At 33.8% G+C, this 12,404-nt stretch overlaps 1 protein-coding gene across 1 annotated transcript; it reads right to left on the reverse strand.

The window, feature by feature from the left end:
• Positions 1 to 1,576: 1,576 nt before the first annotated feature.
• On the reverse strand, positions 1,577 to 4,375 carry APL (Homeodomain-like superfamily protein). Its single transcript, XM_078964347.1, has 7 exons — positions 3,972 to 4,375; positions 3,743 to 3,819; positions 3,493 to 3,559; positions 3,326 to 3,395; positions 2,846 to 2,888; positions 2,285 to 2,660; positions 1,577 to 2,102 (listed from the first exon to the last, which is right to left on the reverse strand). The coding sequence occupies exons 1-7, from the start codon at positions 4,222 to 4,224 to the stop codon at positions 1,702 to 1,704; spliced, it is 1,287 nt and encodes a 428-aa protein (XP_078820473.1). The 5' UTR covers positions 4,225 to 4,375; the 3' UTR covers positions 1,577 to 1,701.
• Positions 4,376 to 12,404: the final 8,029 nt, after the last annotated feature.

The following is a 12,404-nucleotide window of genomic DNA, read 5'->3' on the forward strand; positions in this document are numbered from 1 at the left end:
TGAGTTCTTATTTTTTTTTCTTGGAAACTGTAATTTTGTCCTTATAAATTTATTTTCACATATATAAAATAGTATAACACTTGCATCATTCAATGTCATTATACGTCGTGTTCTTACAACAAGTTTGAATCTTTTTATAGTTTTTTTTCCTGTAGATCTTAGAAGATGATAAGGAGAGTGAGAGATTTCGGATTGAAATAACTATTGATATAACTGATAGATTGGTAGAGAATTCTACTATGGAAAACACAAAGAAAAACATCAACAAACCAAAGATGATGTCTTATATGTTTGTATATTTGATTTAATTTACTACTATTATTCTTATGTTAGCTTTAATATTCATGTTGCTTGAATTGATTTATTTGTTTGTTGGATCAAAGTGCATTGTCTTTTCTGGAATCAAGAATAAAATTCATTGCTATTTTTTGCGCAATATAAAGTTTTCCATCAATGGGTAAGATGGTTATTTTTTTCATCAATCATCATAGTGAGTAAGAGACTTAATCAAACAATGTGGTTTCAATCAGATGTAGACTCGGCTAGGAGTGCTACTCAGCCAGACATAACTTATTTAACAACTATCAAATGACCCCTAAATCATTTTTTTATACCCAAGACCTGAATATTCAACAATGAATGTAACATGTGGCCTAAAAACACGCTTCATACGACAAATCAACAAAGTCCTGTTAAATTATATATGATAACTATAATCATTAAGATAACACCAATATCCTATATAATTTACTAGTTTCAGTTCCTTCCAAATTTTGTGTCTTTGCAACTATTTAACTATGTTGGCATTTAAGTTATATGTTGTAGAACAATTTGAACTTAATTTTATCATTTCTAAAAAAGTAGAAACTACCTTCATTTTTATTCTTTACACCTACGTTCACTTCTTCTTTACACACAAGACTTGAATTTTCAACAATGAAAGTGACATTTGGCCTAGAAAAAGGCTTCATATCACAAATCAACAAAGTTCTCTTACATTAAATATGATAACTAAATGATATATAAATTATCATTATTGTAGTTTTTAAAAAATAAAATAAGTTTTCTTATTGAAAAGGATGCAGATGATATCTTTATTTTTGAGTTTTTTTTTTTTATTTTATTTTTATTTTTTTTATATTTTTTTTAAATAAATATGTGTTTTCTTCATTAATATAGTAGATATAAAAAGAAATATTTTTAGAAAAATCCTTAAAATTTCACAAAATCACTGAAAACCTACATTAGCCGTTGAACAATGTTTTTTTTTTTTTTTTTTTTTTTTTTTTAGTATTTTGTATTGTTTTAAGGGCTTACTTTCAAAAAATAAAAATGATCGACTTTTGCGTTAACAAGCCAAATTCTTTTTTGGAGATTTTCCATATTTTGAGAGTACATGAAACTTAACTATTCAATTTAAAAATTAAATGTAAAAATCAAAATAATATACCCAAATACAACAAGTTCTTCTCATTCATTTTGATGGATCACAACCGATAACACTAGCTTAATTAGAAGTTAATAAATAGGCATAAACTATGCTATTTAAAAACACGAGCACTTAGGAGGCAATATATAGGACCAACTAATTCTATAATATATTGAAATAAATTATGAAGTGCAAATAGCATTTATACATGTAACTGTCTGAATTTAAAAGATGTAAATATAACACACATATATCCATATTTATATTAGGAGCTAGCTGAACGAAGAGCTTCTTCCTTGTGGAGACATATTGGAAGTACTGTTATTAGTAGCAGTAGAGAGGGTGGCCCTCATGTTATCCATAGAGCTATTGGATGACAGTGGTGGTCTTCTTGGTGATGTTCTATCCATTTTCTTCTGATGATCTACCGACCCTAAACCAAGATGATGATGGTGATGATGATCGATATTATGACTGCTTGCTAACGTTAAGGGCTTTGTTTCATAAATATGGCTGGGGATAGTAGAATCAAGATCACACCCATCTCCTGCTTCAGAGCTGTTGCTAGATAGTACCCCAATATGATGATGCTCAGTTTGCCGATGATGATCGTCTTGGAGGTGGAGTTCATCATCCGACCAGACTAAGGGGCTCTTTCTCGCCGCAGCAGTACCTGTGCTATATCCAGGTCATGAATTAAAACTTAATTCTTCACATTACATATACGATGATAACTAAATAAATTAATCATTCAATGGTACACGCTACAATCTTCGCAAAACAAAACAAACGCTAAGCTCTTTTAATTAATCATATCAGAATATAGCATTAGTGATAAACATGATCGAGCACCACCTGCTGCTGCTACGGCTGGCGGTGATGGTGATTGTGAAGTGCCATAGAGGTTGAGATCTTGGAACGATGGAAAGTTGAGGGACCCAAAGTCCTTGATAGCCGATGGCACGTGATCCCCTGGAAGCAGCATCACTCCCCCTCTATGGCCTGCTGCTGCTTGATCAAGATGACTAGTACTGCTACTGCTTGCACTGATATTCATACTCATACTCATATTCATATTCATTCCCATGCCTCCAACCACCTTGTTACCATTATTATAACCTGCAGCAGTAGCCATGCTTTGATCTCCAGCTAGGGTTTGACAAGCTTTCTCCAGTATTGTCTGCATGTATTTTCCTTGCGCCTCTATCCTTAACTGCAGATGCCGTTGTACCTGGAAACCACACCACAAAGAATAAAATATCATAACCAATAAGTATGTAGTAATTTCTATTTATTATATGTAAGCACATATATACGCTTAATTCTAGGGATAAAATAGTTTGGTAAAAAAAAAAGAAAAAAAAAAAAAGTAAAATGGCAAAGAGAAATTGTAAAGCAATATCAACTAGTACGTACCTCCAGTTGTTCATGAAGTCTTCTCTGTACCTCAATCTGCATCCTAGTTGCACCAGTAGTGTCAGAAAATAAGATGATTGACTTGCACTAAAAAAAATGCATACCTAGTTACTCTCTCTCTCTCTCTCTCTCTCTCTCTCTCTCTCTCTCTCTCTCTCTCTCTCTCTCTCTCTCTCTCTCTCTCTCTCTCTCTCTCTCTCTCTCTCATGATTGTATGTATGTACATGTGAATGTGTGGCTGTTCGTGAATACTATGATGCATCTGCGTGTAAAAGCCTATGTAATTGGTTTGTCTATAGAGGGCATTGAACTAAATGATGGACAAGTAATAAGATATATCCACAATCCTCTTTATCATAGAATTAAGAAATTATGTGTGGGTATGGGTACGTATAAAGGGAATTTGGAGACACTATGAACAATGGATAAATCTTTAATAGAGATTGGTATCCATAGGATTAGGAGGCCGTTAATACTTACTCATTCATACTTCGGCCCATCATTCCAGAAGAGGATGCGGTACTATTTCTTTGAAGTTCTAACGCCGAAGCTGTCGTTCATTCAATGAAAGCAATTAACAGATATTGTACATATAAATCATTCATTTCGTTAACTATCACACACTCATGCATACATATATAACTCACCTCTTTCGCTGTCTTTTATGGAGTGATCATTAAATTCCTTGTGAGGCTGCTTTCCTAGCCTGAATTTCTATATCAAAACGAATTGAAATCAACAAAAGATAAAAGAAACCGGTTAATAACTATAAATGCATATTTATGTGTGTGTGTGTGTTGTGTAAAGCCTGGAGAATTTAGTATATTTTTCACACGGAGCTAGCCGAGGAAAATAAATAAGAGAAGGGAAAATTTTATGCTGGAGTTAACTTTATACCTGAAGATGGCTCTTAAGATGATAAAGAGTGAGACCCTTTACACCCATGACTCTCATGATTGTCTTCGGCGTTGCCTCTACAAATTCACAGACACATAAAACCAATTTCAATCAATGATTAATCATGGAAACTACATCCCGATTAGATGACACACACATATGTGTGTACACGAACAAGGGATGACATAAGAATAAAGATGATGATTTAATTGTAAAGAGAAGTTAGTACTGTCAGGGCCACCAAGCTGAGCGACAGCATCAACAAAGCGCTCATGGAGTTCCACTGTCCACCTGAGTCGTGGTTTGGGATCTGTGGTAAGTACAAGGCCCGAGTCACCTTGTATGGTACCAGCACCAGCGGTGTTATGGTTATTAGCACCAACCCCACACATGTTTGACCTTTCATGATGTTGATGATGATTATGGTGAAGTGAATTCATAGCAGTAGTCGAACCGGCAGCTGCTTTCTTTGAATGGAACATTCTTTCTCTCTTTCGTAATCTCTCAGTTCTTTGTATACCTCTGTAAGAGAGATTCAGAATGAACAAATGCGATGTGCAAATAGGGGAAGAAGAATATGGTTCGTCTTTTAAAGATGGAAAACCCTTTTTTGCGCCTCTGTTAATTTATTCTTAGATTGTATAAATTAGCCTCAAGAAGAAGCTACCTTAGTTAGCTTCACAACTTTAACTAATAGCTAAACTCAATTTCATATTACTGTTACTAGGGTTTTAAGCATTAGTAACAAGTAAGAAAAGAGAGGGGAAAAAGAATAAAGAATAAAAAGAGAGAATCTTTGTTCGAGTTCATACATTCCACTAATTACGTAGTATATATTCACATAGGATCCGTACTATACTACCTTCTTATATATCATTATAGAGTTTCGTTTTTATTTTTATTGTAAATAATTTATTTATTTATTTTTACTTCTGTCTAATTCTATTTTTTTTTTAAAACTATATGACCATAAAAAATTAGCTGAAAAGTGTCACTAGGCCATAACATCCATAGGTTCAAGTGCTGCTAGGGACGAAAGTCCTAGCTTAATTATACTAAATACTAAATTCCAACTTCAAAATGAAAAATAAAATTTGAATTTACTTTGTTTTTCCAAAGAGAAAATTTGAATTTACTTACATATGCATTACTTTTGAATATGCACATACCTATGGTTAACTATTTTAATCATAACAGAGGTATGCATTTGCCCTTAAGCTAGCGTAACTATTGTCAGCTAATTTTTTATGATCATAAAGTTAAAGAAATAGAATTAGACAGAAGTAAAAATAAATAAAGAAAATAAAATAAAATAAAAACGAAACTCTATAATCATATATAAGAAGGTAGTATAGTACGGATCCAACTTCAATTCAAAATGAAAAATAAAATTTGAATTTACTTACATATACATTACTTTGGAAATGCACATATACCTAGCTATGGTTAACTATTTTAATCATATCAGCGGTATGCATTTGCCCTTAATATGAACGAAATTCAATGTTAGAGGCGGAGTGAATAAAATGATGTTCTTTGGTTTTACACCTTTTGAAATATTGCCACAGTTTACTTTTTTTTTTTTTTTTTTTTTTTATTTTTTAAACTGTCGTTTTAGGATGAGGGATATATAGTTTATGCCATATTCAGTTATTTCCTTTTGTGAGATGAAGAGTGCCCATTATTGGAAATTGATGGTTTTAATGATAGTTTGGATAACTTTTAAAATTTTGCATGAAAAAAAGAATTTTTTTGTTAATACACCATTAATTAATGTTATAATAGATACCTCCATTGACATTAGCAAATTATTAATTACGTATTTCGGGAGGAACTCGCTAATTGTTAATTATATAGGAAGATGTCGTTGGTGATAACTGTCCATTTTCTATTCATCTTGATTTAGCAAGTGTAGGGACAGAATTTGATAATATATGTACGCTGATCAATTGAAGGGGTATATATTTTTCTTAAATTTTTGAATGTGCACCATTTCCAAGGTGATTCAACACAAAAAGATGAAAAGCAGATAAGGATTGAAGAAGAAGAGAAGAAGAAGATTTTGTAGATAGAAAATAGTGGAAACTAAGTTTGTTGTATATGGAAAAGAAAGTAGTAAAGAACACCATATTATGCAAGGAAGTAACTTTAAGGATATGTGGCTCTTAACTTTGAGGACGAAGACATCATGAGAATGCATATTTAAAGTGATGGCAGGCAGGTCGTGAGGGGGACCTCTTTCTACAAAATATTCCTTCTTGGGGGATGGAGAGATAGAGGGATTCGTCAATTTCAAGTTTCTCTTTATTTCTTTCTAATTCTATACTTTTGTGGAATACAAGATTGTCCAGCTGCCTTGCATGCATGCATGCGCTTTCCCGTAGGTCTAATTAATTAAATTACCAGTACCAGTTAATACCGAAATTTGATTTGATTTTGTGAATACGTACATGTACGTAATGCTTTATCATGCCCCAACCTTTTCGCCCATCCATTTCCAAAGGAAAACATGCATGCATGGCGCCATGCAACAAAAAGTGAAACCTAGATCGATCAATTTGATGTGCTCAGGAGCAACTGCTGTTTTTATGTGTATTTAACCATAAGTGATTATTGATTTATGCTAGGTTGGTACTCTAAATAGCTAAGTAAGGTTAAAAATATCTAAAGCATCTAAATTCTAAAAGAAAGATGGAATAGATGCCTCAAAACCCACCGGAATAAATGCTTTCTTCTTTCACAATCAAAAGAAGATTCCATTCTTCTCTTCTTCTTCCTCTTCTTCTTCTTATTATTATATTATTATCAGTTTTTTTCTTCCTTTAGTCTTCTAATCTTTGTTTGGATCTGAACATGTTATCTTGCAAATACAAATTAATTACCACACATAAGTTGCCGAAAATTAAGTGACCTTGCTATCTTGCATGCATTGCTGGAATTATTTGGAGCAAAAAAAACCGTATAGTAAACTTTTTCTAGACCCCGGCTTTTTGCGCGCCACTCCTTGAATAGTTGATGCAATTATAAAATAATCAATTTTCTTTTTAAATATATATATATATATATATATATATATATATATATATATATATATATATATATATATATATATATATATATATATATATATATAATGTTGAAATAGGTTGAGAACTTATAGTTTCCCAAGAATCCGAGAACTAAAAGTGGACCGTTGGAATGGATTTAAGATCATAAGGGTAAGATTGTCTTTTACATTTTTTTTTTGTTATTCTAATTACCTAACTACAACATTGTACGATTTCTTTCCAAAATATCATCTTCTAAACTTCAAAATTATCATAATCAACGACGAAATCAAAGAAAATCAACATCGATCGAATAGTTGTCGTTGTTAATGCAAATTCAAGAGCGATTTCAAAGCAAAATTCATACGATTCGTCATTGATTTCTTTCGAAGTTATCATCTTATCTAAAATCCATACGATTCATTCATTACGATTATATCAATGAAGGAAAAAATAGATTACCGAATATTTTACATTTTATTTGGATCTATGCTATCAATAGAGCGCTATAGCGGTGCTATAGCAACGCTATAGTGTTTTGCAGTATTACTGAAACGCTATTTTAAAAATAGCGTTTACGAATAGCGGTGACGTTATTATCAGCGCGATTGGCCACTATTTACCGCGAAACTCATTAGTGCTATAGTGATGCTACACTTGCTTTTTCAATTTCACACACATTGGGCTACTTTTACAAAGAAAAAACCGATTGTGGACTATTTCAATATTAAATATGTATTTTTTTAGTTTGTCTACTACACTTTTGTTTTAATAAGTCCAAATAATAAATCTAATTAATTAAAAACTATAAAGAAACAAATAACAACTTCTCTTTCTCGTCTCTTTCTGTACTTAGAAACCACGAACTAATTGAATTGCAATGACACTTTAACACTTTTTAGTTTCCATATTATTATATGAGAATATTATATATAGGGTTTATGTGATGTTCTTTTATGAATTTTTATAATATTAATTCTATATAGTATTAATAGTCAAATATATATAAACTTTGTATAAATATATAATATAAATTACACATAATATTAAAAACTGCTATACCACCGCCATACCACCGTGATAACTACGATTTCAAATAGCGGCATGTGACCGCTATTGAAATTTTGACCGCGATAACTGATTAGATTTGGATATTTAAATACAATAGCATTCGGATTTCTAATACATTGTTTTATTGAATGTAAGTTGAGAGTTTTTTCAGCAATTTAATGGATTCAGAAAGAATAATTGAAGATTTGAAAAGAGACATAAATTTTTTAGCAGGTAAGATTCATAAATTTTTTTAAGAAATAACGTATGGTATTCAAATTTACTTAATTGATATTCTTATTAAAATCACATATGAATAAGGTATGAATCATATATAAGTCATATATGATTATAATGTAAATATAATTATTTGATATTTATATGAAAATCGTATGTGAATCATACTTGATCCATATGCTAACCACATGTGAATAATATACGTTTCTATGTAAATCAAATTGTATTCAAACGTTATTTTCATTTGAATTACATACAATGATGATAAATAAATATATGATTTCAATAGGTGATGTTGATGAAGAATCTAGTGAATTTAACATAAACAATGATGATATATATGTTGAAGATGCATTTTTAAAAGATATTATTGAAGAGGATGAGCAACTTTCTTCAATATCCCGGTCAAATGATAATGAAGAAGGTAAGTTTCTATTAATATTAATCTTGATTGTAACTAAAATATTACTTTGATTTTAAATGACATGTTTTCTTATATATGATTTGATTTAATATTATTTAATTTGCGGCAAAACATTTTGAATCAGACGATGAAGATGAATTAAGCTGTATAGAAGTAAAATCTCCTTGTGGCACAAAAACAATTGAGTGGATCCCAAGAGTTGATGAATCATTCTTGCCAAAGAAAGATATGGTGTTTGAAACATTAGATCATGGAATTCAGTTTTACCAAAAATATACAAAGAAAGCAGGATTTGGTTGCAGACTTGCATCAAATAAAACGATTGATGGTATTTTACAATACAAGTATGTGATATGTAGTAGGGCTGGTGAAGCAGATAAGAAAAATGCTGACATTTTGAATGGAGTAGAAGGCAGCCAAAAAAGAAAACATCCAAGCAAAATGATGTCTTGCAAAGCAAAGATATGTTTCAAATTTATAAAAAATACTGATCGGTTTTTCATTAATACATTTGTTGAAAAACACAACCATGAACTCTACACAAACAGTACAGTGCACATGTCAAAGTCGAAATAAAAAGTTGGATCATTATGACAAGACAATTATAACTCAATTAAGAACATCAAATATAGGAGAAAGCAAAGCCCATATCATGGTTACTGGTTTATAGGGTGGTTACAGTAAATAAGGTGCAAAGAAAACCAACTACAAAATTTTATCAAAAGACTTAAACTACTATATATGAGATAGTGATGCAAATATGTTGATAAATCTTTTAACAGTACGACGTAAAAGTGTGCCTTCTTTCACTTTTCATTACTTGTTGGAGAATGATGAGCTAAGGGCACTGTTTTGGGCAGATGCAATAGCAAAAAGAAACTACAAAGAATTTTCTGATGTAGTATCATTCAATACCACATACAAAACAAACAAGTAAGTAATACTTAATTTCTTTAATATTTATATATTATAATATTTGCATTTAGTATTTATGTTAAATATTTTAATGATTTTCAGATATAATATGATCTTTGCTCAATTTACTACAATTGATAACCACAAAAGATGTGTCACAATTGGTGCTGGTTTGTTGGCTATAGAAACAACAAAATTCTATATGTGGCTTCTCAAATGCTTTCTCAATTACTTTGATATACAACCTAATGTTGTGGTCAATGATCAAGATTCAGCTATGGCTAAAGCTGTAGAAACCGTTTTTAATGAATTAACTCATCGTCTTTGCATGTGGCACACTGGAAAGAAATTAACAAATAAGGTAAAATTGTATTATAATGTTTCAATAAGTTTTCATTTATAATTTGATTAAAAATTTCTTTTACTGTCCCATTTATTCATTCACAAATGAAAGCATTGTACTTTTGGGATCTATTTACATAACTGTTTATAGAGTTGTGTACAGACATGTATACAAACCTGTTTTTTTTTTTTTTTCAAAAAAAAAATTAAAAGAAAGCAACCAATGTATTATGACCAATGATGTAACGACCCGTTCCCGGTACGTTAATTCATTGGTAATTGTTGTAAGTTTTCAAGAGGGACTCGGCGAGTTCTAGCCTGACTCGCCGAGTAGGGTCGCGACTTCGAGCACGCGTGAGCCGGGGACTCGGCGAGTCCATCCGTCTGGGTGAAACCCTAAATTCCCGGGGTTGCCCACTATTTAAACCACCTTATAGCCCCCATTCTCGCCTCCCTCACCCTGAGAACACTGTGAGAAAGAACCCTAATCCTCCCTTGTGTGAGCTAAGTGTTTTGTGCCATTTTGTGAAGGTTTGAAGAAGGAGAAGAAGAAAGGAGCAAGGAGAAGAGGTGTAGTGCAAAGATCCAAGGGCAAATCTGAGTTATTTGAGGTATTTTCGGATTTCCCCTCTTGTTATATGCTTCAAACCTCCATTAAAGCTCTTCTAAGATCTAGTTGATGCTTGTTCCAAGCCTTAGGTTTGCATGAATACCTTAATGGGCCGAGATATCTTTAGATCTGAATGATTGGGTGTTGTAGAACCTAGATCTACTGCCTTTTTGGAGTTACTTTGCATATTAACCATAGATCTACCCATCTTATGCATCTTTTAGCCTTATTTCCCTTATTCATGAGGTTGTACACGTAAAGTTGGAAACTTTACGTGGTAAATCAGCTTATTGGACCCAGATCTATCAATTGTATGTGTTGGATTCAAAAAAAATCAAGTAAAAATCAGTTGCATGGAGGCAACTCGGCGAGTCGGGAAGAACGACTCGGCGAGTTGGGTCGCGAGTTCCCGATTCCTTCATTTTTACCAGTGTCGAGTGAACCCAGTGAGCTAGAGAGTGGACTCAGCGAGTTGAGGGTAAACTCAGTGATGGAGGGACTCGGCGAGTTGTTCATCAACTCGGCGAGTCCAAGGCAATCTCCTTAAGATCAAGAACAACTCGTCGAGTTTGTTCATCCGGCTCGGTGAGTCGGATGAAGATTGTCTGAGTTCATGGATCAAGAGGGTACTCGTCGAGTCGATGCCAGACTCGACGAGTAGCAGCGAGTAAGAGTGAAAAGTGAGAGTAGGACTCGGCGAGTTGGGTGGCCCAACTCGGCGAGTCAGTCCAAATGAGAGTAACTTTGACCAAGGGTAAAAGAGTCATTTTACCCCAAGTGCAGTGTTTAGTATTTGATTGAGTGTGTTTATGGACTTGTAGCCGAGGAGATTCAGGAGCAGCAGCTGTTAGCTTCTCGAGCCACACACTCAGCAGCCAGCTTACGAGGTGAGTTTCCTTCCAGTAGGAATGGGTCTAAGGCGACAATGCCAGCCCGTTCAGTTAGTAGTAGTTTCTGGATTTAGGTCCGATGCAGTAGCTAGTATGTTCGACGCCTTCGTGGCTCGAACAGGATTTGTGTGCTATGTTTTATGCGTTAAGTATTATGTGTTCCGGGCTATGGCCTGATGTAGTATGTCATATATGTGTTTATGCTAGTTGATGTGTTATGCTATGCCATGTTCAGTCAGTCAGTTCCGGACTTCGGTCCGATGCAGTTAGTTCCGGACTTCGGTCCGATGCAGAGGACAAGGTCCCAGTCAGTTCCGGACTTCGGTCCGATGCAGTCGGTTCCGGACTTCGGTCCGATGCAGTTAGTTCCGAACTTCGGTCCGATGCAGGGGACAAGGTCCCAGTCAGTTCCGGACTTCGGTCCGATGCAGTTAGTTCCGGACTTCGGTCCGATGCAGGGGACAAGGTCCCGGTCAGTTCCGGACTTCGGTCCGATGCAGTTTCCGGGCTTCGGCCCGATGCAGTGGGCAAGGCCCAATATGTGTTTATATGTTATTGTATGGTATGTGGTAGTTTGGGGGAGCTCACTAAGCTTCGTGCTTACAGTTTCAGTTTTGGTTTCAGGTACTTCTGCAAGCAAAGGGAAGAGCTCGGGGTGACGGTATCGCACACACCACAGCTTTAGCTTTTAGCCTGGGATTGATTTAGTTTGTTTGATTTTCCGTAGTATGATACAGTTTCCGCACAGTGTTTTCTATTATGTTGGAATACATCACGTATGGTTTTATTATATGACACTCTGATTATGGTTTTGATTATATCGAAAAACGAAATTTTTTTTGGGTCGTATTTTTGGGTTGTTTCAAGTTGGTATCAGAGCACTGGTTTGAGGGATTCGGATACACTTCCGGGTGTATCTGAACTCAAACTAAGGGAAATAAAAGATTTTAGTAAAATAAAAATGTTTTACAAAAAGAATTTTGAAAGCACTTAGAAAGAAAGAATTGTTTTTAACAAGATAGAGGTGTGTGCATGCGGTCAGCCGAGCTCAAGTAAGTACTCCCAAATTACCCATACAAGTTATTTGTTCAGTTTCAGTTTCAGTAGAACAGCATGCTAGTATAGGGCTAAGGATCTAGGAGAATGC

Source organism: Lactuca saligna, chromosome 7 (assembly GCF_052625555.1).
Source record: "Lactuca saligna cultivar CGN05327 chromosome 7, ASM5262555v1, whole genome shotgun sequence".
NCBI lineage: Eukaryota > Viridiplantae > Streptophyta > Magnoliopsida > Asterales > Asteraceae > Lactuca > Lactuca saligna.

What these genes read in the sequence shown, in the direction of transcription:
- APL (XM_078964347.1), bottom strand. Translation starts at nt 4,224, where the DNA reads ATGTTCCATTCAAAGAAAGCAGCTGCCGGTTCGACTACTGCTATGAAT. An exon ending in TCAGCTTGGTGGCCCTGACA is followed by an intron (nt 3,820 to 3,971) that starts GTACTAACTTCT and finishes GTGAATTTGTAG; the next exon opens with AGGCAACGCCGAAGACAATC. An exon ending in GCCAGCCGTAGCAGCAGCAG is followed by an intron (nt 2,103 to 2,284) that starts GTGGTGCTCGAT and finishes GATATAGCACAG; the next exon opens with GTACTGCTGCGGCGAGAAAG.